Below are 28,000 nucleotides of genomic sequence, written 5' to 3' on the forward strand. Positions count from 1 at the left end.
GTAGCAGTGTTTCCTCAAGGGATAGGCAGAGGTTCCATAGTGGGAACAAAGAACAGGAAATCTGCAGCCACTTGCTTCATTTGAATCCTAGCTCCCACACTTTCCAGTTGAGGGATGTTGGACAAGTTACTTAACCTTTCTGCACTTTCATTTCCTTATCTACTATACACGAACTATAAGGGCACCTACCTTCCAGAGTGGTCGTGAGCTTTATGTAAAGCACTTAGAATAGTTCCTGGCACAGAAAAGATACCACCAGGGTGTGAAATCTTATTACTATATCCAGAAATTTCCCCTTGCTTTAGCATTAAAGCCAGGAGTAACTCCCCTTCGGCTAATATAGCTCCACATTTAGAGGTGCTTGTTGAGTCATTATGCCTCACCCAGGTAGTAGGTCTGAACTCACAAAAGACAGGAAGGCCTGGCTGCAGGTGTTGGCCCTTTTCTACCCTCACATAAACATTACAAAAGGGAAGTCTATTCAATATTTGTTTCTCTCTGTCTTTCCAAAATAAAACCAGCATGTAGTCTGAAAGTGTAGGTGATAATGATAACCCTCCTAGTTGAATGTTTCTGATTTAAAGCGGGACTTAAACCTTGTAGTAAAAAGCTCAGTTAAGCCATTGGTTTACATCTTTTTCATGACTCTAACATCTCAGACTTGGCATAATCCTGGCTCAGAGCTGCAACTGAAAAGAAGTATGTTGACAAGAAAATTCGAAAGTGACTGTCTACAACTCTTTACCAAGCCTTCCCAGGGTACAGAGTACACACTGGGTCACGGGACAGTGACAAAGGTAGTGGAGGGCCTAGGTTCATTAACCTTTATCTAGAAATGGGCAGGGAAGGTCCTGATGCATGTGAGATTACTGGCTGATTTCCCAAATGCCATTACTCAGCGTTTTCAAGTGGGGAAAAGTTGCAGTATAATGTAGATTTCTGAGCCTGTGGTTTAGAAATGTATGGTGTTAGTAGATAAAGCTATTGAGTGGCTCGCTTTTCTCCTTGCCTGCCCCTCTACCACCAGGATACTTTACAAAAGCAGAAAAGTATTTCTAGATGCAAACTTCCTCATCTGTGCCCATGAATCTTCCATAATCTTGTACATGTGAGTGAACCACATTCCCTTCGAGAAAGGTGCTTCATTTCCAGCTGATAGTCCACATGGCTTGTGACAAACAAATAAGATTTATAGCCTTGGTTAGCCCAGCAGTGGCCATACCCAAATCTAGCTTGTCATCCATTTTCATATCATCAATACATAAAAATGATTTTATGTTTTTAAGAGGTTAGAAAGAATGTAAATATATATGTATATATGTATGTGTTTATTATATATTATATATAACATAGTATATATACTATAATATATAATATATATAGTGATTCACATCACTATATAAATTTTAAAGTTTAGCTTTACATTGGAACATAAATACTCTGCTTGTTTTGTTGTTGATGTTTGGGTTTTTTTTTCTTTTTCTTTCTTTTTCTTCATTTTTCTTGATGCTATACTGAAGCTTAAACTTACCACCTCAGGCTCTTGCTTAGATTTTTTTGTTCAAGGCTGAAGGTCTAGCATTTGAGTACAACTCTACTTCTTACTGTTTGCTATTTAATTGGAGACATGAGTCTCTCAGACTTCTGAGCTGTCTTGGAAACTCAGTCCTCAGGTCTCAGACTCTTGAGTATCTAGGATTATAGGGATGAGCCACAAACACTCCCATATATTTTCACTTGCCTAAGCAAAGTGGCTGGAACAGAAAATATATGGAACACAATGATTGAAATATTTACTCTCTGGCCTTTCAGTGCAAAGTTCTCAATTCCTGGTCTACAAAATTAATTTTTAAAAACTTCATCTTCTGGGACTGGGAAGGTGGTTCAGTGGTAGAGTGCTTGCCTTGCATGCCTGAGGCCCTGGGTTCAATTCCTCAGCACCACATAAGCAAAAAGAAAAAAAAGCCGGAAGTGGTGTTGTGGCTCAAGTGGTAGAGCGTTAGCCTTGAGCTGAAGAGCTGAGGGACAGCGCCCAGGCCCAGAGTTCAGGCCCCATGACCAGAACCGCCCCCCCCAAAAAAAAAACCTTCATCTTCTATTTTGTTTAACTATTTTCAGTTCATTCCCTAAGTGCATTCTCTGACTGGTATAAACCCTATTTTCCTTTCCATATCTGACTCTGTGTTGAGTGCACACACAGAGCAGGAATAGATGAAACTTCTTGCTCCTTCCTGGGTATGCAGAGAAGCAATGTCAGCTGTTGCAGCCTGACTACAGTAATTAAAGTCTGAGCAATGGAGACACCAGCAGGAGCTTTCTAAGGAAACATAGTGAACAAGGGGACATGTAAGCTAAGACCTAAAAAAGTCAGAGCATACTGGATACCAGAGGCTCAGACCTGTAATCCTAGCTTCTCAGGAGGCTACACTACTGAGAATCACAGTTTGAAGCTAGTCTCAGCAGGAAAGTCCATGAGACTCTCATGTCCAATTAATCACCCAAGAGCTGGAAGTAGAGCTGTGGCTCAAATGGCAGAGCACCAGTCATGAATGAAAAAGCTAAGGGATTACTCCCAGGCACCGAGTTCAAGCTCTAATACCCCCTTGCAAAGAAGTTAGGGCTTGGCAGTCCTTTCAGAATGAAGGACAAAGTCAATAAGGACAAAGAGAAGATGGCTGCAACAACAAAGGTAAATGGAGTTCATTTCATTTAGCATCATTTTCTTTATTGTTTTTGTCCTCAGGTGCTATGCGATATCTTTTTTCTTTTGTGTTTTTTCCCCCTTTGATTTATCCTCTGTTCTCACTGTATTTGATTTTGGTACCCTGAGTATTGGTATATACTTTTATCTGAATTAGGGAAGGGAAGGGGAACAACAAAATGGTGAGATAAAGAACAAAGGGGGAACCTTTGCCACAGCGATACTCACAGGACAATGGGTTGGAAATGATCTGTACACCTTGTGGGGGGGAGGTAGAAAAATGAGGGAAGGGGTAACAAGTTAGACAAGAAATGTAATCACTACCTTACTTATGTAACTGTAACTCCTCTGTACATCACCTTGACAATAAAAAAGAGAGAAGATGGCTGGAAAAACTGAGGATGTCTAGTAGATCAGGACAACCCAGATTAGGGAGTGTATGGGTTGTTACGGAGCAATAAGAGTACTGAATTGAACAAGTGTCCCAATGTGGGGGATGTAGTGCTTTGCTTTGGTTTTAGTATCTGCAGCCTGCAAAGGGTCAGCATGGAGACTCTGTGTCACTGGGAGCATTGACTCATTAGGTATCCTGCACTTAAAAGGGGAATAGTAAAGCTAGAAGGGCATTAGCACACTTCATCTTGAGCCTTCCAGACAGCTCTATAACTATTTTGTGTATGATTTAATGAGTGTGAAAGAGTGGCGACATGAACTGATTGAAGCTATCAGGAAGGACGGTGCTATTTAGGTCACAAAAGTCATGACAGAGTTTTGCCTTTAAACAGGAATTTAGTGAACATATTTCTTTGTGCCAGACATCTCCTCAAGATCTGGGGATCTCCTGGGAATAAAACACGTGGATCCTGCCTCAAAGCTGTTAGTGATGCAAGGAGAGCAATGTGACCAGAGGAGGGGATGAGGATGGCTGGGAGTGGCGAGCAGCTGGGGTGCAGGTTATCTCCCTCTTCTGGCCACAGTACTAGACCAATGTGGGTTGGATGGAGAGACTCATGCAGAACTTTCTGAAACATGAGAGCAAGGCTTTGATCAGACACTGGAGTGGATATGAATAGCCTCTCAGAATGACACTTGGAAAGGACCAAAAACAAACAAAAAGTCAAAAAAAAAAAAACTATCCAGAACAGTCAGCAGCAGTATAAATGATAAATCCCATGCATTTCATCATCCATCAGAAAGTGGTTTCAAAAACGTTTAAAGATATACACTGGGGAGGATGAAGTGCTGGAATGGTCTCAATATAAATTTAGGTTAAAATGTAACTAGATTCTATTATTTCATCAGGGGGCTCATGTTTTGACTTTGAAAAAAAATGTTATTTTATGTTTTAATACTCTGATTCTCTGTGGAGATGTGAGGCAATTTTTCCCAGTTTAAAAGAAGTAGAGAAAAGGGTGAACTGTAGTTTCTTCCTAATGGGAAGAATTCTCCTTAGGAACACAACAAATTAATTTCCAGAAAATACCAGAATCCCAACCAGTGTTCTGAGGGCTTGGGAGGATTGTATTGTTCCTTCAAGAGAGCAGAGGAGGGATGGGAAATCCCTGCCCTTGACTCCCTGGAACCATCAGCATCTAAGTTGTGGATCTGAAAGTCCTGAGTCTATGGTGTGGTAAATGTTTTTTAAGCTACTGTCAGAAGTGCTACTGCATTTTAGTGTTAGAAAAACTTTAAAAATGAAAAAAACCCACCCTTCTATGGTATTAAATTATATATATAACTTTTTGAAATTCTACTTCCATGAAATTTATTCTTTTTACTGAATAAAATGTTTATTTGTACCAAGCCTGAAACAAATTCTTCTTAAAGTCTGAAACAAATTCATTCTTTCCATTCCTCTCTCCCTCCCTTTTCTATTCTGTCCCTCCCTCCATCCTCCTGTCCCTCTCCCATTTCCATGCCCTGTCCTCTTTTCCTTCTTCCTTTCCGTCCCTCTCTCCATCCCTTCTTTCCTTCTTTTTTTCCAGGGACCATTATTTGTGTGATGTGACATGGGTCTCAGAAGAAAGAATCTCTTTGCAGTGGCTCAGGAGGATTCAGAATTATTCTGTGATGGACATCTGTGACTATGATAAGTCCAACCTAACATGGAATTGCTTATTGGTAAGACAGTTGGAATACTGTACTTCTAAAATAAGAAGTGATCTCAGGGAGAGAAAAGATTGGGGATTGGAAAGCGTAGGTTTTGTTTTGGTCTTGTATTTTTTGGAAATTGTTTTTGGATGTGGAGCTTGAACTCGGGGCCTGGATGCTGTCCCTGAGCTCTTTTGCTCAAGGCTAGTGCTCTACCACTTTGAGCCACAACTCTGCTCCAGGTTTCCTGGTGGCTAATTGGAGATAAGAGTCTCATGGACTTTCTTGCCTGGGCTGAGTTTGAACTGCCATGCTCAGATCTCAGCCTCCTGCGTAGCTAGGATTACAGGTGTGAGCCACTACTGCCCACAGTTTGAGTATCCCTTCTCCTGACATGTGTCCAACCATGAGTCTTTGGGTCAGTCTTGCCTGTTAGATAACCTGATATCTAAAGGTAAAACTCTGTTTTACCTTTGTTCCCATTTCATTACACATATGATCACTTGAGGAAGGAGAAAGCATGATTGGAAACCTGAAAGACAGAATGAGATGATATTACACAAAAATGCAAAGTGGGCCGGGGCTGCAAATGCAGTGAAGGGCTATTTAAAAGTGCAAATGTAGAGTGTGGGGAATGACTGGCCATATATATAAAACAAGGCCACAGATTCATTACCACCCTGTGGATGTCTTTAAGTAGGAAAGGAACACAGACAAACTTTGTTAATACAACCCGAAGACAGTAAGATCCAGCCAAGCTGGCAGTTCCACAGATGCTCCGTGGAGAGGTATTAACCTCAGGAGGGATATCTCTTAGAAGAGGCTTGCTGGTACTTGTTAAGAACATTATCATGCCTACCTTTCTGGCCGTGTGCCATGTCTCTAAATCTCCCCTCCCAGTTTCTAACCTGACTGGGAACAGTGCTGTCTCTCATCTCAGAGGGCTGGAACACCCCATATCCTAATTCTCCCTTTATTAATTCATGGAGGAAATATTGATTGCCTATAATGTTCTAAACTGTGCTAATGTGTGTGTATATATATAGAGAGAAAGATAGATATGTATAAAGTCAAATATTTCTATCTTCATTTCTGTTTGTGAATCTTATTTTAAAAAACTCTTAAGCCAGATAGGCTTATACCTGTAATCCAAGCTAGTAAGGAGTCAAAAGTAGGGATATCAAATCGTGGCCCCAAATTAGCACATATTCTATCTGAGTATCAAAATAAATTCAAAAGGATGAGGAGTGTGGTTCAAGTTGTAGACTCTTTTCCTACCAAGTGTGAGTCACTTAGTTGAATACCTAGTAATACAAGAAAGGAACAGAACAAATACAAACAAAAAAGAAAGGAAGGAAGGAAATACACCATAAGATTTCTCATGTACTAACTACTTAGTCTGTAAGGACTTGTTGAGACTGAAGCTCAGTGGAGTTTGATCAGGTCACAGGACAAAGCTAGAACTACAACTGCAAAACCCCAAATCTTTGTTTCTTGAGAATTAAATCATCATCCTATCAGGAAATAGTGCCATAAAAGGCTTTATTCAAGGCACCTAAGATGAAGAGAGATAAAAGACAGTTCTGCTGTGACCAGTTAGAGCAGAATAAGGAAATAGCATAGGGGAAACAGAGCATAGTAGATATGAGCAAAGACCCTTCTAAGCTGTGGACCAAGGAAAAGGTTCTAGAGTGATAAGTGAGAGTTTGCAGGAACTATGGGCACTTGTAACTGAGGCTGGATAAGAGGAACAGAAATGGAAACTGAGGCTAGAGATAGCAGATCAGGCTCATGTGCTATTCTGAAGAATTAGCAATAGAATTCTGGCTCAGGTGACATCTGAAGCATCTGGATTTATGTTGTAAGAAATAGGAACTCTTTTAAGCTTTTACATTGAAAGAGTGTCATGACGGGACTGGAACTGTTGCAAGGGGAGTGGGGGCTAAGCATGGTGGATAGTAGAACAGAAGGAGAAATGATAAGCAGCATCTCCAATTAGAAGACCATGGCAGTGGACCAAGAGAAACCTGCCAAGAACAAGAAGGCAGTCAATGACAGAGGAGACAGATAGAGAAGTCCAGAGATGGGCTGACCAAAGGAGCTATAGAAGAATAGGAATCTAGACTGACTCCCAGTTCTTTTCACTTGAGAGAACATGGGGAGGAGAAGGAAATAATCTTCAGTTCTGTACCTGTTGAAGCTCAATATCAGTGGACAGGTTAAAATGAAATCTTCTGTATAACCACTTACAGATAACAAATATATGAATTTATAAATAAATAAATAAAATATCAGTGGAGCTTCAGGACAATATATGTATGGGATGGAGCCAAGAGAGAGTTCCTGGCAAGAAAGGTAAATAATTGAATGTAATTTCACTAAAAACTGCTAACACTAATAGAAATGTATGAATGGAGAGTTTCATTTTCAGTCATTTTAAATGCCAAGTTGCTTATTTTCCCACCAATTGTGTCTTGAGAAGAGATTTCATCATCTTACTTCTCTTTGAAGTGGCTGTCACTGTATTTTGTTTCCTTCCTAGGCACAGCAGCATGTTGAAACGAGTACTACGGGCTGGGTTGGAAGAGTAAGTGCTATGAGTTACAGAATATATATGGGTCAGCTCCTCAGAGCTGAGTAATTTTCTATACTATGACTCTATTATTTCTCAATGGTAGAGATACTAGTTGACCTATTTCTCAAAATATTGAAAATGCTCCTTATGATAATATCTTTTTTTTAATGAACAATGTGTAACATACTCATTTAGACAAAGTCAAGAACAGAGCACGAAACACGTACTCTAGGCAAACTGTAGCTTCCAGTAAGTTAAAAAGCAAGCACTGCTGAAAGGCAGCCAGGATGCTGATTGTGCCTGTTGACCTCATATTTGAAGTTATGTGCTTTGAAGACAGAAAGCACAGTTTCCATCGCAGCTTGGAAAAATGCCTAAGGAGATGCAACTACAACTAGCAGAAACTCAGCACAACCACACAATGCCCAATACACCTCTCAGGAGGAAATTATACTCATGTGAGTTCACACGTCATCGGGCACTCAGATGCAGAACTTTATTCCAGAAAGCATAGTGGCCTTTAAAAGCTTCCTCTGCTTCTTACTCCTTCTGCATCTCATACCCGCCACATAGAACGACCAACTACCTTGTTATCAGTCCATGGAATAAATTAGCAGGGGTGGGGAACATCCAGCCCACAGGCCACAGAAGCCTCATGATATCATATGAAACAAGACAGGACATGTAAACTTCTCATGGCTGCCCTCAGCTATCTGTCTATATTGATCACTTTGTATGGGCCACAGGTGATGCTTTAAATAGTCAGATGGCCCTTGGTAGAAGGACAGGTAGAGGACAGAACTGTAGTCATTATGACACCTTCTACAACTATGAAAAAAATGGATTGCATCTAACTTTCATGAATATTTCTATTAATCCTTTGAGAGGGAAATAAAGCAACACACACAAAAATGTAAATATTTTACATCGCTTGCGTGATGGAGGCGAGGCCACCGTCCAGGAAGATGACTGCCTCCAGCTGGGCTCAGAACTCTGGTAACATTGGCGTGTCCTTTCTCTTCAGGCATTGATTGGGCAGAGGGGAGAGGTTTGCCAACATGAAAAGTGGTTTCCTCCATGGCAAGAGACACGCTACACTTCCTCACGACTCTTAGAAAAAAAATATGTTTTTTCCTCTCTGTATTTAACCAGACAGATGCCACTTTTCACACATTTCTACTAGGCACAACTCCATCCAGGGGAAACAGGGAAATGTATTAAAAAGATAAGGCTGTGAACACAGGTCTGGAGAGGGGAATGTGTTTCAGAGCTCTGTAATGAGAACACCAAGTGTACTGCACGCCTCAGCTTGCTCCATAAATGAATTCACTTCGAATTACTAAATAGAAGAGGCAAGCATTTGTCTTCCTTCCCCAAATGGGAGCTGATGAGAGAGGCAACATCGAGGGTGAAGTGAACCAACATTTTTAAAAGACCATCTCCTACCTGCTCTCAAATGTAGCTAGGAAATGGAAATTGTAAAGCAACATATTCCTTTCAGGCTGGGACAGACACTCTCTTACTCAAACTGCATTTTATTCTGAGTACTGTCTTTTATTGAAATGAAAGAAAAAGAAAATTTTCTTCCATATTTCTGCACAACCTTTTCTTGTAAAATGTTGATCATCTTTAGGAAAATGAAAAAGCTTTTGATAAAAGTAACTATATGCATGCTTCCGTATGAAATATACAAGAGACATCACTGATGGTCTATCTTTCCTTTTGAAAGCTTAACTTTCAAAAGTGAAGCTTGTAAATAAAGGTTCAAATTCTCCCAAATTAAACACACCCAACCTGAAATAGTCAATTAATTGTATGTCTATTTCATGCAAGTATATTTGTGACACTGAAGGAATTTATTTTCTGAGTGAAGATAAATGCTAGGTTTTACAAACATGGGACCAGAAGTCACCATCCTTATTGTGTGTGTGTGTGTGTGTGTGTGTGTGTGTGTGTGTGTGTGTGTGTGTGTGTGTGTGTGTGTGTGTGTGTGTGTGTGTGTGTGTGTGTGTGTGTGTGTGGTGTGTACGCTGATGCTTGAAGTTGGGGCCTGGTTGCAGCTCCTTAGCAGTTTTTGCTTAAGGCTGGGCTCTGTCACTTGAGCCACAGCATCACTTCTGGCTTTTTGGTGGTTAACTGGAGAGAAGAATGCTTTCCTGCTTGGGCTGGCTTTGAAATGTTATCCTCAGATTTCAGCCTCCTGAGTAGCAAGGATTACAGGCGGGAGCCACCAGCATTTGACATCATGGTTTTTCATGGAGAGAAGATGCTTCAAAATAGCAGAACCATATCTATATACCAAGAGTCCCAAGAGCTGGTAGCTCACACTTATAATCCTAGCTACTCAGGAGGCTGAGATCTGAGGAACACAGTTCAAAGCCAGCCCAGGCAGGAAAATCCATGAGACTCATCTCCAATTAACAACCAGAAAGCTGGAAGTGGCCCTATGGCTCAAGTGGTAAGAGTGCTTGCCTTGAGCTGAAGAGCTGAGGGATAGCACCCAGGCCCAGAGTTCAAGCCCCATAACTGACCAAAAAAAAAAAAAAAAAGTCCCAGGCAGGGGTAAATGTTCATTCTCATTTGTCCACCAAAATTTCCCCATGAGTTTGATCATTTTGTTCACATTTCACTGTAGGATGATTGTCTTTCTGATACCCTGTAGTTTTATTTGGTAAGGAAATGCAGTATAGAGGTTTGAACACAGGTGTTGGGAGGATTTTATAAAACTAAATTTGATTCTGACATGAGCCTAGTGTTTTAACATTTTTTGTTCTCTATTATTTTATTTCTAGTTTAAACCAGCAGAACCTCATTTTACCTCTGATGGTAATAGTTTCTACAAGGTCATCAGCAATAAAGAAGGTTACAGACACATATGCCTTTTCCAAAAAGAAAATAGAGTAAGTAGTCTTACATATGCTATTCCAAGTTGACTTGTTTTTGAAACTACCTGACAGTGGAAATACTTTGGAAAAGTCAGTGTATACAAATAAGCTAATTCAAAATTCTTCAGTGGTATTGGAGTAAGGTGAGCTGGGATGTGGATACCTAACACATCTCAAGGAAAAATGATAGAAATGGTGACGTTGATCATGATGCATTGTACTCACATTAATTGACAGGTTGAATTAAAACCCTTTGCATAACTACTTAAAGATCATTTTTAACAGAAAACAGTCCTCAAGATTATTTGAATATCTGATAGAAATGATTTAATCCTCTACTTAACTTTGATTAGAGAGTCTCACGAATGTTTTATTAAAAGCCCAATCAGGACTGCACATTTATTACTGAAGGAGCCTGGGAAGTAGTTCGGATAGAAGCTGTGACCAGCAATTATCTGTGAGTATTCAAATCACCAGTAGAATACAAACCCAGGTTTTATATGCATGCCCTCCTTGCACAGAAGTAGGAAGAAAAAAAAGAAAAAAAAAACTCCTACAAATAGAGAGTAGTCTATTTGGAATGTGTTCAATCTTTTTTTTTCTTTTTAACATACGGAAGCCTTAATGATTTTCACATATGTTCAGCAGATTTGATATCATGCCACCAAGCAGCTCTACCTCTTGCTCTTACCTGCTTCACAATACGGGAACTGCAGCCTCTTTTACCAGAACGTCCTGAAGTGCTACATGAGCACTGGGGGCATTCTGTGAACTTTCTGCTGGCACTGAATTTCTGGCAGGCTGGGAAAGGCAATTTTATCTGCCTGTGTCGTAGCTTTTCTCTTTGGAAAATGGAAAGCTTGGAGAAGGCTATCCGCTACTATACCTGAGTCGGTGGAACAGCAAATGCCATTTTTCAAATTAGAATCCCAAGCACTTTTATGGTTCTTTATCAGACTCATACACAGGAATTTTGCCGCTGCCCAGAGTAGTGTTTGAAGACTGTTTTAAGATATGGCTCTGGCACTCTGTGGAGGAAAAGGTCCGTACCACTTAGTAATCTATGCTATGAATAGAAAAATATGGAAAACTGGATAGCTACAAGGAGCTCATTTTCAGACTACTCATTCAGTCATATTTTCTCTTTTCTTCTTTTTATGCAAGTATTAGGGCTTGAACTAAAGGCCAGAGTACTCTCCTTTAGAGTCTTCACTCAAGATTGGCACTCTGTCACTTGTGTGATATCTTTACTCCATTTTCTTTTTTGCTGGCTATTTGGAGATGAGTCTAAGTTTGTCAAATAGCATTTCTCAATCTCAGCCTCCTAAGTAGCTAGGGTTATAGGTTTGAGCCACCAAAGCCCACATGCTCATATTTTCCATAGAAAAAAAATTCTTTTGAATTTTATCTGTGATTTTAGTTAATGAAGAAATCCCTTCTTTCATACATTTTAGTCTGTTAAGAAAAATAAAAGAGTACGAAGGGAAGGGCTCAGGAGGTAATGGAGAAGGGCTAGGGAACAAGTGTGGAGGTAGGGCAGGCCCTGGGCTGCGTCATATACACTGGTCATGTCTGGGCTTGAATTTGGGGAATATAGCTGATTAATTAATATACATTTGTTTCTTCCCAGATACTACATCAGTAATGAATATAAAGGAATGCCAGGAGGAAGAAATCTTTATAAGTAAGAGCTCTGTCAAATTGTCGACCTTAGAGTTTGAGCTGATGAGCAATCTCTTTTTTCCCATCATGCTCTCAATAACATTAAGCTGGAACTGTTTATCAAGTGTTTATTTTCTCATAAATCAATCACCATGTCTTTATCAGATATTTTGTGACTTTTCCAAACAATGGGAGGTTTAAATCATTATTGATGTCTGGACTTAATATTTTTTAAGAAGCTCATAAGGATTGTTTTGCCATTCTGATACCTCTGAAGCTAGACTATGACATTATTCAATTTCCTCTTTCATGTACTCTTTCTTCATATATTTAATTCCACTGTTGGTTTTACAGAGTCCAACTTAATGACCACACAAAGGTGACATGCCTTAGTTGTGATCTCAACCCAGAAAGGTGTCAGTATTATTCGGTGTACTTTAGCAAACAGGCCAAGTATTATCAGCTGAGGTGTTCAGGTAAGTTTATGCTGATAGGGGGGGAGGGGAGAGACACTGATTCCCTGGGCTCTCAGCAGGTATATATGACCTTCCATTCTCCTCTCCAGACAGCTTCCTTACCTCCTCTTGGGCTTGTCTCTCCACACCTAAGGTTTCCTTTCCATTCCCATTCCTTGTCCAGTGCCCATTCTTTCTTCTCTGTTCAGCTCACTCCTTTCGAATGTGAGGAGCTTTTAAAATCACTTTTCTGTCCACTTACATTTAATGTTAAGTATAAATATCTTTCCTTTCTCTTCAAAGACTTTTGTTTTGTGTGTACTCACATAATTGCATTTTAAATGATTATTTGTATACTCATTCCTTAAATGGAAGACTGTGAATAATGCCTGTCACTCAACATGCTCTCTGCCTTATCTTCTGATTCTATTGCTACTATGTATTACAAGTGAAGAAACCTGGATTGGGAACAAAGACTCAGAGAGTAATGGAGGTCACACAAAAACTGCAATGAGATTCAAGCGTGGGAGGATTTTGCCTCATGAGCCTTCTCTTCTAAAGATTGTGTTTCATTGCTTCTCAAAATGAGAGAAGGAATTAAGATTTGTGTGCATGTGTGTCTCTCGCTCCTCCCCCGTGTGTGTGTGTGTGTGTGTGTGTGTGTGTGTGTGTGTGTGTGTGTCTGTGTGTCTGTGTTTGTGTGTCTGTGTGTGTGTTGGTCCTGGGGCTTGAACTCAACGCCAAGATACTGTCCCTGAGCTTTTGCGCTCAAGGCTAGAACATTGTCACTTGAGCCACAACTCCACTTCCAGCTTTTTTTTTTTTTTTTTTTTTTTTTTTTTTGTAGTTTATTGGACATAAGTGTCTCACAGACTTTCCTGCCCAGGCTGTCTATGAATCAGGATCCTCAAATCTTAACTGCTTGACTAGATAGGATTACAGGCATAAGCCACTAGCACCTGGCTAGAATCTGGATATTTTGAAAAGCATTAGCAACATCAAAAAAGAGATTTAAGTCTCTCTTTGTCTCTTGATTATATAACTCTTTACGCTTCTTTCCTGTGACTGCTTTTTGTCACCATTTCTTGGACATGTGCTTTGTCATATGCACTGTGCATATAGTTTCCTTAGGAAACTATAAAAAAATCATTGTTCACCTCCTTTTCTATATGAGAAAATTGAGACATTAATAATGTTGTCCTAGGCCAGCCAGGATCCAAACCCAGGTCTATGAAAGTCTTGTGGTTTCAATCTAATCTTTAAGTTAATATTATCATCTGAATGCGTGAGAAATGAATGGCTTTGCTTTACATTACCTTCTTCTCTGCAACTCCCACAGTTGGGATAAATAGTGAAGATAAGGGCTTGTGAGAAAAACACTTTTGCCTGCCAGGAAGGAATTGCTTATCCAAGTCAGGCACTACAGATGTGCCTCCTGGCTCCAAGACTCTTCCAAGTGGGGGTGCTTGGGCAGAGGGAGCCCTCCCCCAGGTGAGGCTGGCTCCAGCGATGGGACCACCAGAGAATATAGGGTCTGAGAGGTGGTGTGATTAGGGAGGAATTCCATATGAAGGATAAAGAAAGAAGGGCTCATTCATTATTTCTCACTTAAGCTTACTGATGAAAGATCAGGCTCAGGACTGATAATGTGCCCAGAATGCCTTGGAGGGTAGAGGTTCATTCTCCACCCCATTCTGCTGAGCCTGGTACCTTTCCAGAAGTACTTACTGCACCCAATTGCAGTTATTTTAAAGATAAAAAGAAACACAGTTGGTATTTATTAAGCTCTGCACCCACTGCAATATTTATTGTGTGTTCTATCAAAGTTAAATGGGAATAATACTATTTTTTAAGTTATATATGCTATTCTTATTAAAATATACTTTCCCCGGTTATGTTAACAGGTCCTGGACTGCCTCTCTATACTTTACATAGCAGCTCAAATGACAAAGGTATTTTCTCCTGTTTCTCTCTCCATTTGGTTTCAGGAAAGTGTGTGTGAATAGAACCATAGTATGTGTAGCCTTGTATGATTTTTCCTTAGCTTTTAGCATTCAGCACTGTTGATCACAAGGTTTACAACCTTTAGTATATAAGGTCCATCTGGTTATTACATTTCATGCTCATTGTGGCATTATGTAATCTAAATTCCTCACAATAAAATGAATTACTGTTGCTTTATGTACCTGTTTAGAACTAAGAGTGCTAGAAGACAATTCAGCTTTGGATACAATGTTACAGGATGTTCGAATGCCTTCCAAAAAACTGGACTTCATTATTTTGAATGAAACAAGTAAGTTAACCTTCTTTGGGAATCATATTTTGCAATAAAACAATAAAATAGAACTAATATGATAATTCAGTCTAAAAATAACCATTACATATTATATTAATTTAATTCTAAGGGTAATTTTTCCCATGGAAATGTCTGCCACAGGACAACTACTTTTATGTTCTTTTATATTAAAATCTAATGCCATTCTATGTAAAATTGGCTTTGCAAAGAGGAACAGAACTTGAAGAAAGTGCAGTACTGCTAGGTCAGTTTATCCACTTAGTAACTCTATTCTACTAGTATTAATTATAAAAACACTATTGGTGAGTTGAATCATACCTAATACATTTTGTCTTGAAACAATAGAGATGGAGAATATCTGAAATGATTACATTAAAAGTTGGGGAGCTTGAAGTTTTCTTTCCCTTCTTTGCTTCTCAGCCTAGGGCAGGGCTTGAGAGTTCAATCATGGATTCTGTTCAGGGACCACTAAGAGCAATAGGTTTCTCTGAACAAAAAATTTTGTCAGATATTTTGTTTGGCATCTTCCACTAATGGTTAACAACATACAGGGGATGGTAGAAATCCATCTGGACTGATTTAGCTGAGGGTTGTTTTTTTTTTTTTTAATGTTAGGAGAACTAGAAAATATCCAGCCTATTTATTTGAAAGGGTAGCATAGGCCTTGGAAAAAGGCATACTTCTAAGGAATAACTCCAGACAGTGCTACTCAAACTGAAGGTACCTGTCAGCCTTGTGACTATGTATATTCTGACTGGTCAGAATGGGATGAGGATCCAGTGTTGATGGTAGGATCCTAGATGATACAAGTTTCCCTGGCCCTCAGCCATGCTTGAACAGCAAGAGGTAACTCTGACAGGCTAGGGCAAAGACATTGAATAATGGAATATGACATTTTATATCAGATGGTCCCCAGTAGGATCCCGAGAGGCTTAGGGTCAGGGAATTCCCATAGTTAAAGTGAAACTTGATAGTGATTGCAGGATGGTACTGTGAGAAAACACGAGAGTGGGGATTCCCCTAGGAATGGCTATAACCACTCACACTATAGGAGAAGAGTTATGAATTGGAGGTGGAGGGAGTGCTGAAAACAGGCAGCAGAAAAATGGGACTTGGAGACTAGAATAACATTCATCCACCTTGCAGAAAGGCAGAAAATAAAACCCGTTCTAATCAGCTTGTGGTGATTCAGACCAAGTAGGAAATCAAAGAGCAATCTTGGCATAGTCATTAAAAATATCATGGCTGACTGATAGTTTGATACTTTATTGAAATTATCATAGAGACTTAACCTTTTTAATCTCACAAGCATTTAATCAGAAGCATAAAATCTTCAGCAAAATATGAAGATACTTCTAGCTATATAAAGATTTTACTACTAATTCTTTCTTTTTTCCTTAACCAAAATAATTGTAAGATCATTTTTTAAAAAAATGGTGAATGCAAGAAGTAATCTCTAGAGATAAGAAAATGTAAAAAAAAAAATATTTACAGTTTAAATCTACTAAAGCTTGAAATATTAAAATCTGCTCAAACTCTTTTTTTAAGTCTTACTCATCTTTGAGAGTAAAAGAAACTGCTTTGCAATTTAGGGACAGATTTTATTAAACCAATGTTATATCAAGCACAGGAGCTAAAACAGAACAGATCACAGGGGATGTATAGAACAATCCGCTTCAGAGCAGCCGGAGTCAGCCTGTAAATCACAGCTGAAAGTGGGAACCCAGCCTCGTGGTCTGGGATGGCAGTAGGAATTATAAAAATGTTATTAAATCAGTATTATAAAATATACTGAAGGCCAACTACACATTCTAAGCAGCTTCAAAGAAATTCAAGTAGAGGAAAACATTTGGGAGGAAAACTTAGAACATAAGCCATAAACAAACGAGATAAGTAGATCAGATGCCAAAGAACAGAATCATAAAAACAAAACATTAGAAATTCTAAGATGCACTTTTATTTCACAAGGCACCAATGCATTTGATGGATGCATTGCAAACAACTTTATTGCTTAAATATTAACTGGTATTTTAATTGAACATAGTACTTTCAGATCTTAAAAAATGAGCTGAATCCAAACAGTTCCTTTTCTTTTACTATTCCAGTTTAACAAAATGCTAGATATGCCATCACTTACAGAAATAAGAGATGAGATCTTACAGAATTTGTCGTAAATCACTAATTTTTCTTTCTGTTTGTTCAGAATATTGGTATCAAATGATCTTGCCTCCACATTTTGATAAATCCAAGAAATATCCTCTGCTATTAGAAGTGTAAGTATTTAAAAGGGGAGCAATTTAACAGCTAACCATCATATTTTTTCCAATACATGTTAGTGAAAAATAAATCCCAAAGCATTCTCTCCCTCTTCCAGAATCACTGATTACTATTTCCCTTTCTCCATTTTGAACTAAAAAAACCCCTGTGTTTTCTCTCATCTTCCTAATAGACAAGATAGATTATTCCTCTTCTGTCTTAATCGTATGGCTTTTCTTTTGCTTTACATTCCCAAATCCAAGGGAATTTCACAGGCATTCTCAAGCCCCATTTCATCCTTACCTCCTGGAAATTTCAGCAAACAAGGGATGGGCATTAACAGTCCCCACAATCCTCTAGCTCCAAAATTTGTCCACACATGTCCCATGTGTTTCTTCTGATTCATTAGGACCTCAGATTTCTCTTGTAGTTCATCCAGTATCTGCCTGGTATTTTCCATTTCCCTTTTTGGTGAAGAGGAGACATGATATATGAGTGTGTTTATTATAATCTAAACTTCAGGTCTTAGAGAAAGTTCTAAAATCACAAGCATTTGGAGAGTAAATGAGAATTCAACTTCTATGAATTCAGAATATGGCATAGTAAAATACATTTTTAATTATGAAAAATATAATTAACTTCACCTTCTAAAATTGTCCTGATCTCACCCATGATTCCACACTCTTCCTGCCATTATACACATCATTTCCTTTATTAAAAACAAAACAAGGCAATAAATGTGCTGGCTGGCTGCCATGAATTCCATGCTTAATTTGCCTTATTTTATTCAGACAACAAACTAATGTAGTGAGTTCTTTGGCTGATCATTTAAAGGAGAAACTGAAAGTCAGAGATCTCATTTTTATTTGTGTCTTGGAGAAACAATGTTGCAGATAGTAGAATTAGACCTAACTTTGTTCCCTATGCTGGTCAGCCCCATAAAGCCTAAACATAGAAACACAAAGAAAAGGAAAGACGAGTGTTTCAAACCTCCAGATAAGCCATTTGATTTTGTTGAGTCTAATTTTTACTTACTGAAGTCAAATTCCTTAGTGATGCTAATTGGTTTTGGGCTTTATCTCCAATATTAAAAACAACCTTCAGGAAAGATGACCTTTTTTTATGTTTTTTGACTCCCCTGTAATAGGGAAATTAAAAAAGAAAAGTGAAAAGTAGGATCCATGCCCATTTCTCTTCAGTTATTTTCCTCCTCTTTTGTGCTCCAAGTCTCTGTTTTCAATTTTTTTAAAAATGTGATTGCTTAATCTTGGGAATGAGTAACTTGGTACATATCTAACATTAAGACAAGCCCTTAATTTACCAAATTTATTAACATTAAGACAAGCCCTTAATTTACCAAATTTATTATCATTGACAGAGCTGACATATTTCAGATTATTAAAGAATGTTTGCTGACCTGAAAGTATATAAATATATTCCTTTGTTTAAAATTAAAATGGTAATTTAGTTTTAAAATAAAAATACTACAATATGTGTGTAAGTTCTTATGAATGCCATTCCTAAAAAGAGAGGAAAAAGGTTAGCAAAGGTATGTAAGCATGAGTTGTTTGTCCCTGTGTTGGGAAGGTAAGCAGATGAGCGAGGGAGATGGGCCAGTGAAGGGAGTAGGTACTAAAGAAGATGTGTCCAGGAATCGTGTAGCTCATGCAAAGGTGATGTACTTAAATAATAAATAATGTAATAGGGACATCTATTTAACCAACAGACTCAGAGCAGGCTCATAAAGGTTCTTCATACAGCTATGTGTGGGATAGATTATAAAGTTGCAAACACAGGGAGTTAAAATTTTAACAAGGAGTTAATTTTTAATGAGTAAAATGCTGAACAAGCCTGTTCTCCAATACAAGGTGATAAGGTTATAGTTCTTTGGAGGATTTTTTTTTCTTTTTGAGATAGGGTCTTACTGTAAAACCTAGGTTTATTTCAAATTGACAATCCTTCCACTTCAGCTGAGAACACCGGTGTATGACTTCGCACATCCATACATGCAGCTCTGTGTGTGTGTGTGTATGTGTGTGTGTGTGGTTAATTGGAGACATGAGTCTCATGGACTTTCCTGAGCAGGCTGGCTTTGAACTGCAATCCTCAGGTCTCAACCTCCTGAGTAGCTAGGATGACTGATGTGAGCCACTGGTACCTGGCTTTCTCTCAGCTTTTATATACTTAGTGTTCATTCTTAGCATGATTCATTCATCGTGATTTATAGAGTCTTAGTGAGAGCAACCTTATAATGACTATTTAGGGAAATGCAAATCATAAGATGAAGCAACAGTAAAGATCTTAAGAAAGTCTTGATTTAATAATTCAAAACTGTAGATGGAGTATTCTTAATCTGAGATGGAAAGATAGTTAATACTTCCTTAATTGCCATCAACAATTTTTTATAACACATTTCTATCCCCACTATTACAGAAATTGTTTAACAAGATTGTGCATCACTTTTACAATGAACTCTTTTAGTTCGACATGGGTGGCTTTTTTTCTGTAATCCTAGTAACTCAGAAGGCTGAGATCTAAGAATTGTGCTTTGAAGCCAGCCAAGGCAGGAAAGTTTGTGAGATACTTATCTCCAGTTAACTACCAAAAAAAGGACAAAAGTGGAGGTGTGGCTCAAGTGATAGAGCTATAGCCTTAAATAAAAGAAGCTCAGGGACAGCACCCAAGGCCTGAGTTTTAACCTGAGGGCTGGCACAAAAATGAAAGAAAAAGAAAGACTGGAAGAAAGATTAAAAGGAGAAAGAAAGAAAGAAAGAAAGAAAGAAAGAAAGAAAGAAAGAAAGAAAGAAAGAAAGAAAGAAAGAAAGAAAGAAAGAAAGAAAGAAAGAAAGAAAGAAAGAAAGAAAGAAGAAGAAGAAGAAGAAGAAGAAGAAGAAGAAGAAGAAGAAGAAGAAGAAGAAGAAGAAGAAGAAGAAGAAGAAGAAGAAGAAGAGGAAGGAAGGAAGGAAGGAAGGAAGGAAGGAAGGAGGGAAGGAAGGAGGGAAGGAAGGAGGGAAGGGAAGGGAAGGGAAGGGAAGGAAGTAAAGGAAGGAAGGAGGGAGGGAAGTAGTATAATTCTCTCCAAAGCTTAAACTGTTGGGCATCTTTGAAGGAAATAAACATTAACTACATCCTTGTTGCCAAATTTTAAAAACTCACTTCTAGATAACCTACTTGCTGGCATGATTTCAGAGTCAGAATCATGATGGAAAGAAGGAAAGAGGCACACATCTTGTGCACAGGAAAGATAAATGCAGTACTTTTCATTGAATTCAGAAAAACTGTGACAGATAATGACTTGGAATTTTCACAGCTATGCAGGCCCCTGTAGTCAAAAAGCAGATGCTATCTTCAGATTGAACTGGGCCACCTACCTTGCAAGTACAGAAAATATCATAGTAGCTAGCTTTGATGGCAGAGGAAGTGGCTACCAAGGAGATAAAATCATGCATGCAATCTACAGAAGACTGGGAACATTTGAAATTGAAGATCAAATTGAAGCAGCCAGGTGAGTGCCTAGGAGATGACCCCAAAGGTCATCTAACTTTTCTTCCCCTTAATTTATCTTTTACCGTTATAAAATGTCAAGATCATAAAGGATGCTGGAATGAGCCTGCAATCTTTCATCCTTGTAGTAGTTTTTTTAGTGGAGATATTATATTTAAATAAAAATATATGTCATTATAGATTTGTATAAAATTTGAAAAAATCATTTTATGTTTCTTTTCACATGTAACTGAAGAAAGCTTTTATTTTGACACACAGTTTCAGAAGTTTCAGTTCATAATCCTTGGCTCTGTTGAATCTACAGGTTTTAAAACTCTATTTGCTCTGCTTTGAGCTCTCAGTCCTTCTTGCAAACTTCACTAAAAGCAGACAACCATAACTATATTACAGTCAAAATTCTGGGCTGCCTTGAAATTTCCTCCATCACCATTTAACTAACTCTGCTACAAAGTCTTAGAGCACGGACAAAATGTAGACATATTCTTCACCACAACATAACACAAATATTATCTAGTCTGATCCCTAATATAGTCCTTGTTCTCATTTGAAACCTCCTGAGCTCAATCTTACACACATTTCATTCAGCATTCTAGTCTGCTGTGCTTTCACAGGAGTTGCCCACTGAGCTCTCTTTATGGCACTCTAGGTTTTTCTAGCCTGCTTCTACAATCTTTTCCCAGTTTCTCACAATTCACTTCCAAAGGTTTCAGGAAGACACAGTCAGGAAATCACAATGATAACTTCAGTTCTTGATATCAATTTACTCTGCTTGTCAGACTTGCACTGCTGTGACAAAGTGCTTAACATAAACAATTTAAGGGGAGAATTACTTACTTTGCCTCAAAGTTTCCCAAATTTTAGTCCATAGTCATTGGCTCCATTGTTTCTGGGCCTGTGCATGGTGAGGCTGACCATTATGGTGGCATGAGAATATGGCAGAGGCTACTCATCTTATAGCAGACAGCAAACGTAGGAAACAAACACCTGTACTGAGGAATTTTTTCTTTTAACTTATTTTCTTTTTCTACTTTCATTTCTTTTTACTTATTTTAGCCTTAGTCTATGGGATGGTCTTTCATCCTAAATTAATCATCTCTGGAAATGTCCTCATGAGCATTCCCAGAGGTGTGCTTTACTAATCTTCTATATGATTCTCTAATTCAGTTGACAATCAAAATCATCTATCATACTGAATACACATCTGACTAAACATTTGAGTTCATCCCTTTACAATTAAGGCAGAATAGAGGGATTCAGTGCATATTTATGTTGTAGAAGGTCACAACTATAAGATCTGGGAGCAGTCCTTATTTTCCCTATTTTTGGAAAACCATGGAGTACAACTTATTATGGGCCAAATTTATAAGGGCTTCATTTATTGTAAAAGCATCCCATTCTTCTGCCCTTCCATATGGTATGTGACTGATCTGGTTTAAAAGAAAGGAGAAGTGTAGTATATGTGTGTAACATGTGAAGCACTTTACCTGCATTTGTCACTGAAACCGTATAGAAACTGTGGGTGGTGGGTGATTTTATATTCAGGTAAAGAAATAGAAACTCTTGGGTAACTTGTCAAGGTGAGTCAGGATTAGGATCCATTCTTATTCCAATTCTTCTGTTCAACAGCATTCAACTGGTAAATCAGAAATATAATCTTTGAATGTCTAGGGAAGACTAATAAATGAGGTGATTTGAGACACTGTTGTGAAATCATAGACTAGTGAATGGAGAAAGATCCATGAATGATTAAAATGCCTTTAGGAAAAGAGACAACCAAAGAATATAAAGGAAGATGATGGACAATTTTTGATGTCCCTGAGTGGATGAAATTTCCTTATACTAAAATTAATAACTTTTCCGTGAAATTAAAAAAAGATTTCAATTAGAGTGTAAATTTGCTTAAGAGACTTTGATATTTTGATAATAGATTTTTAGAAAATGCAGAGTAAGGGTGACACTACAGAAATGTACTCTTTACCTGACTTACATAGCTTATATAACTGTAACTTCTTTGTACATTACAAATATGTGAGGCATGGTTCAACAATAGAGCAGTTGTCTATAAGCACAACATCCTGAGTTCAAATCCCAGGACAATAATAATAATAATGAGACTGAGTATATTTACACAATGAAACACTATTTTAGTAACTTGAAAGAATGAAAATGTCTCATTTGACATTTTGAAAAGTGTACATGATCTAGCTTATATAAAATTTCAAACAAGGTACAAACTCAGGTGAACTTTGCATGGAATCCAATGGAAGAACATTTTATTCTTGTATTTTCACAAACAGGAAGATGGTCTGGAAGACTGTAAGAGTGTTAAGTCATGGTTTCAACGATTATATTTACCCTGAAAATATTTGCCAACACGTACACTCATGCTTCAGTGCATATTCCTAAAGATTGTTCAGGTTTAAAGAGACTAGTGTAGAGAAGCCAAGTGAAAAAAAAAAAAAAAAAAACTATTCTGGATTTTCTCTAATGCCACTTACCTAGGCAGCCTTGCACATCATCAGCCTTGCCTCATCAACTAAAAACATAAAAGCTTTCAGATATGTCATTGTGAAGGCCCCAAACCTCCCATCATGCTACAAAATTAATATTACACTTGCTAATTTGGGAGGTGTGTCTGTGTGTATGTGAGTGTGTGTGTGTGTGTGTGTGTGAGAGAGAGAGAGAGAGAGAAAGAGAGTGTGAGAGAGAGTGTACTGTGGGTTGAATTAAGGCATCATCCCTTAACTTTTTCTCTCAAGGCTTGCGCCGTACCACTTGAGCCACACTTCTGCTTCTGCTTTTTGGTGCATAAATTAAGATAAGAGTCTCAAGGGCTGGGAAGGTGGCTCAGTGGTAGAGCACTTGCCTTGCATGCCTGAGGCCCTGGGTTCGATTCCTCAGCACCGCATAAGCAAAAAGAAAAAAGCCGGAAGTGGCACTGTGGCTAAAGTGGTAGAGTGCTAGCCTTGAGCTGAAGAGCTGAGGGACAGAGCCCAGGCCCAGAGTTTAGGCCCCACGACCGGACCCAAAAAAAATAAAATAAAATAAATAAAGAGTCTCAAGCACTTGCCTGGTCTTCTTGCTTAGAACTCTTATCCTCAGATCTCAGCCTCCTGAATAGCTAGGTAGGCATGAACCACTAGGCTAGGCTAGCCAATAGGCCTGACCCTAGCCCTTTTCTAGATTTTTTTTTTTAGTCAAAAATTGCTTTCAAGGTAAGGCTAAGAGTAACAAAGAGATCCCTCAAATCTCTTTACCTAGATTCTAATCCTGAACATGATTTACTGTGAAAAAAAAAAAACCCAAACTTCTTAATCCATCTAAAATTGTGCTTTCTATTTAATGGTGATGAGCTAACTAATCAACACCTATCATAGGAAGGGATTTATTTAGACAATGATGTTTAAACTCTCAGGTAGGGGGCCTAGAGACATTTTTAAGCCCTGCCCAGATGTTCTCTATGCCCTTATCTTTCTCCATTGCAGGGGCGACAGCTCTCAAACTTAAAAAACATCTGGAGAGATTTAAATTCAATTATGTAAAGAAAAGTGCATCTGGGCTGCAAATTTTTATATAAAGCTGTGAAAAAAACTGCCAGGATTTGTTTTCTGTGAGTCACACACACTCTCTCTCTCTCACACACACACACACACACACACACACACACACACACACACACACACACACGAGGTTTTATGGACTCCAACAAAAGCAATCCTTGTTCATCTAGATGTCAGGTTAGGATAATAGACATTTATCTCATGTAGACAGTTTTCTCAGGTGTTTTTATTGCTGGCAGTGATTCATCCTAATTTGAAATAGAATGAATGAGACAACAAATGTCAACGTTTCACATTTGTGCACATTTGTGCAGTTAACTTTATGTTCTATACACAGTCCCAAACTAATTTGTGGACTTCTTTCCTGTATTTTAGACAATTTTCAAAAATGGGATTTGTGGACAGCCAGCGAATTGCAATTTGGGGCTGGGTGAGTAGTTGCTTAACTAATGAATCTGTATGCATTGCTTAGTGAATAAAACTCCGAGCAGGCTAATTTATCTTTGGGATACAAATATTTAGAGATGAAAATCATGTTTATCAAGTTTTGGACCTCTGGTCAACAACATGCTAGAATCTCCACTAAGGCAGACCTAAATCTTTGTTCATCACAATGAGGAAGGGAGGGAAGAAGAGAAAGAAAAGAGAAAGTTTAAGAGAGAAGAGAGAGAGAGAGAGCTCTCTAAGAAAAGAGAGGGGAGGAGAGGGAGAAAGATAAAAGGGGAAGAAGGGAGACATCTCATGAGTCAGTAAAGCTTTGTGTTTATTGATTTTACTTACTATTCTTCATTGATTAGTACACTATGCAGTGAGTGGGGTCAGCAAAAGTTCCACGCATTTCTCTTTCTATCTACAAGAGAAGGAGCCAGGCCTCTGAAACTGTAATCTTTAGATACTGCCCAATTAAGGCCAATTTAAGCCTCCTATACCATGCTTTCTATCTCTAAAGAGGCACAGTATATAAAGATGTGAGAAATGTAGAAACTGCGACTCGCTTACCATATGTCCTTATTCCTTTACCTCCATAAAAATAACTGTTTCCGTTCCTTAGTCATATGGAGGGTACGTAACCTCAATGGTCCTGGGATCGGGGAGCGGTGTGTTCAAGTGTGGAATCGCAGTGGCGCCCGTGTCCCGGTGGGAGTATTATGGTATGTAATTGCTGTCAAAGAGGGACACCATGTTGACCTTAAAATTTCAGTAAAGAAAGCCATTCCTTTTTGACTTCCTGTATTTCTACAGCAATTAGGTTGTTTCTTCTTAGAGTCTTTGTGGATACTGATATGATGATCTCATTTATTCTGCTTGTTGTGTAAGACTGGGTGATAATAGTTATTATCTAAACACAATCTGATTTCTAAATTTTGAAAGAGCTTCAATGTTAAATTGCTCAAATAAACCCTTCCTTGCCTTTATTCACATTTGGTTTGGGGAGTTTCACCTGTTTGTAGAAATATGAACCTTTTCTCCCTGTCTCAAATAGAACTTGGGATCTGGGAGGAAAAGCAGAGTAAAGACAGATGAATTTGGCGGCGGAGGGCAGGGGTGCTCACTGTCTCTTAGTAGCTAAAATGATTCATCCTCATCAAGAGAATATTATAAGGTATCATAACCTGGAAAAGTGCAATGCCCAGTGGAAGACTGCATAAGAAGGAATGGTCAGAGGTGCGGAGGAGATACAGAATTCTCTTGTACCTTCTCTGATCCCATCTGATGTCCCTCACATAGTGTAAGAATAGGATGCTTGCTAGAGAATGCATGCAGTTTTGTGTTCTGATATATAGTCCTTCCAGTCTTTTGGAAGGCCCTCTCTTAGGCGTCCTTAGTGAAGAAAAGCCAATGTACAGAACACATTGTTACTTCTTCCTGTGGCCCACTTGATCAGCACACACTGGAATTTAATTTGCATCTAATACTTTTCTGCTTGATTATTAATTGTTCAGCTAGATGGCTTATTTTTGGAGACCTCTGGTGGTCAATAAAATAATAGAAACAATCTGTAAGTAAAACACACATAATGAGAAAAGCATAATAAACAGATTCAACCCTGCCTAATATATAGGAACAGACTTTTAATCTCTGTGTAAATTTGGACATTTTTATTCAGATTGGATAAAAGGAATTTATGAGTGCTATTTCAAGGCTTATTTCTAAAAGTTCACAACAACTGCATCATGCATTTACACATAATATTTTAAATGTTATTTTTAAACTTTCAGATCTTCTTAGACACATAAACCTGATATAAACAAGAGTCTACATAAGGAATAGGTAGAACTAAGGGCTGTAGGTGTTTGGGAAGTTTTTATTTTGCCCTGAAAGGTTATTTTTACCCAACAATGTAGAACTGAAATTATTCATCTTTAACTGGTAAAGTTTTTAAAAGACACGAACATTTTATGAAGATTTAAAAATACTCTTAAAACATCTGAGTGCCCTTCAGATATATAAAAGTATAGTCTATTCATTTTAATCAAAGTAATAAAATATCACAGTCACTCATTAAGTGTTGGAATACTTGTCAGTGTAGTCTGTAATCTGTTACCAGTCATTCAAAAGTGTTAAGGTGATGAATTTAGAGTAGATATTCATTTAACGAATGAACAGAATTAATACTGAAATAATTGTGCTTTCAGTATTCAAGGCATTAGCCTTTAAATCACAATGAGAATATATCATTCTTACTTACTGTATTCTGATGACTTATGGATGCAGCTTCTAAAACAATCATATTTCTTAATTTGAATGTCAGATTTCTAAAGTTACATGGAATTTACCCACAATACATTTCTTAACTGAGATTTTAGAGACGATATATAGATACTTTGTGATTTCATTTTGAATTGGGCAAAATATGTTTAATTATCCAAAATAACCAAACCCATTATATAACATGTTATTCCAATATATTTATAGCTAAAAGAGTTTATGTCATTTCCACAGACATATTAATGTAACCTGTTTTACGATGCTTAAATGCTATAGCACAAAAATTAAGAGGTCTCCATAAAATGAAGGCTGTGAATGTGGCTTAGTAGTAATATACATGAAGCCCTGGGTTCGATTCTTCCACATGAACAGAAAAAGCTGGAAGTAGCACTGTGGCTCAAGTGGTAGAGTGCTAGCCTTGAGCAAAAGAAGCTCAGAGACAGTGCCCAGGCCCTGAGTTCAATCCCTAGGACTGGCACAAAAAAATAAAAAGATGGAAAACAAACATTTAAGTTGCATTAGGGTAGAGTAGCTGAGCCAATACAGAACTGATTACTGAAAGCTTTCTTTTCAATACAGTGAATCCCAACATGCCAGAACCTAAAATAAAAAAGTTTAACAACTAGTAGTTGATCATTGCTAGTGGTTTCAAAAAAACAATATATTATCCAAACTTAGGGCATGCATTTTTCTCAGAATCAAGAAATTCAAGGCAATTTGAAGAGCTTGATTTTCTTTGTATGGTTCATACTTCACATTTGACTTTTTTACAGGTGAATTTTTTTTTAGTGTGCTTTAGAACATCTAGTTTGATTTCCTTCTGTCTCCATCAAAGGGGTTAAGTGTGAATGTATTCCTGCTCAGGACGAAAAGATTTGAGTCTGAGTGAGCAGTCAGGGCATCAATACCTCTGACTATATCAATAAACGGAAACTGGAGGAGACATTAATGAGGGTAATGCCTAAGTTAAGACACAGGAAAATTTGTAAAGTAACTCAATAAATAGAAGAAAGCTGTTGTCTAAGAATGAATCTATTCTTGTCCCCCCCCACCCCATTACAGACTCTGTGTACACAGAACGTTACATGGGTCTCCCAACTCCAGAAGATAACCTTGGCAACTACAAGGTAAGAGCTGATGAGCTATGTCCACTCTATAACCCAGTTACAAGTAGTTGAAGAACTCTTTAAGTGTATCTATTTTAGAAAATATATTTTTTTATTTCCAACAAAATTCATGTTGAAAAGAAATAACACAGGTGGTTTAGAGATACTCCAATAGCTTCCCCTACTATATTCTGCATAAT

The 28,000-nt window shown here is 38.1% G+C and overlaps 1 protein-coding gene across 4 annotated transcripts in view; it reads left to right on the forward strand.

Moving 5' to 3' along the window:
• The window catches only part of Dpp4 (dipeptidyl peptidase 4), an 84,256-nt gene that overhangs the window by 42,418 nt on the left and 13,838 nt on the right, over positions 1 to 28,000 (forward strand). For all 4 annotated transcript variants that reach the window (XM_070021969.1, XM_070021970.1, XM_070021960.1 and 1 more), the window contains exons 11-23: positions 4,687 to 4,822; positions 7,335 to 7,379; positions 10,160 to 10,267; positions 10,633 to 10,709; positions 11,883 to 11,936; positions 12,269 to 12,390; positions 14,274 to 14,321; positions 14,564 to 14,662; positions 16,869 to 16,938; positions 20,232 to 20,426; positions 24,361 to 24,415; positions 25,037 to 25,136; positions 27,757 to 27,821. In XM_070021969.1, coding sequence (XP_069878070.1) covers positions 4,687 to 4,822; positions 7,335 to 7,379; positions 10,160 to 10,267; positions 10,633 to 10,709; positions 11,883 to 11,936; positions 12,269 to 12,390; positions 14,274 to 14,321; positions 14,564 to 14,662; positions 16,869 to 16,938; positions 20,232 to 20,426; positions 24,361 to 24,415; positions 25,037 to 25,136; positions 27,757 to 27,821 — 1,174 coding nt within the window. The remainder of the gene's footprint in view (positions 1 to 4,686; positions 4,823 to 7,334; positions 7,380 to 10,159; positions 10,268 to 10,632; positions 10,710 to 11,882; positions 11,937 to 12,268; positions 12,391 to 14,273; positions 14,322 to 14,563; positions 14,663 to 16,868; positions 16,939 to 20,231; positions 20,427 to 24,360; positions 24,416 to 25,036; positions 25,137 to 27,756; positions 27,822 to 28,000) is intronic.

The sequence above is a fragment of the Dipodomys merriami genome, unplaced genomic scaffold, assembly GCF_024711535.1.
Source record: "Dipodomys merriami isolate MVZ:Mamm:240054 unplaced genomic scaffold, mDipMer1.0.p SCAF_1, whole genome shotgun sequence".
In the NCBI taxonomy this organism is placed as follows: Eukaryota; Metazoa; Chordata; class Mammalia; order Rodentia; family Heteromyidae; genus Dipodomys; species Dipodomys merriami.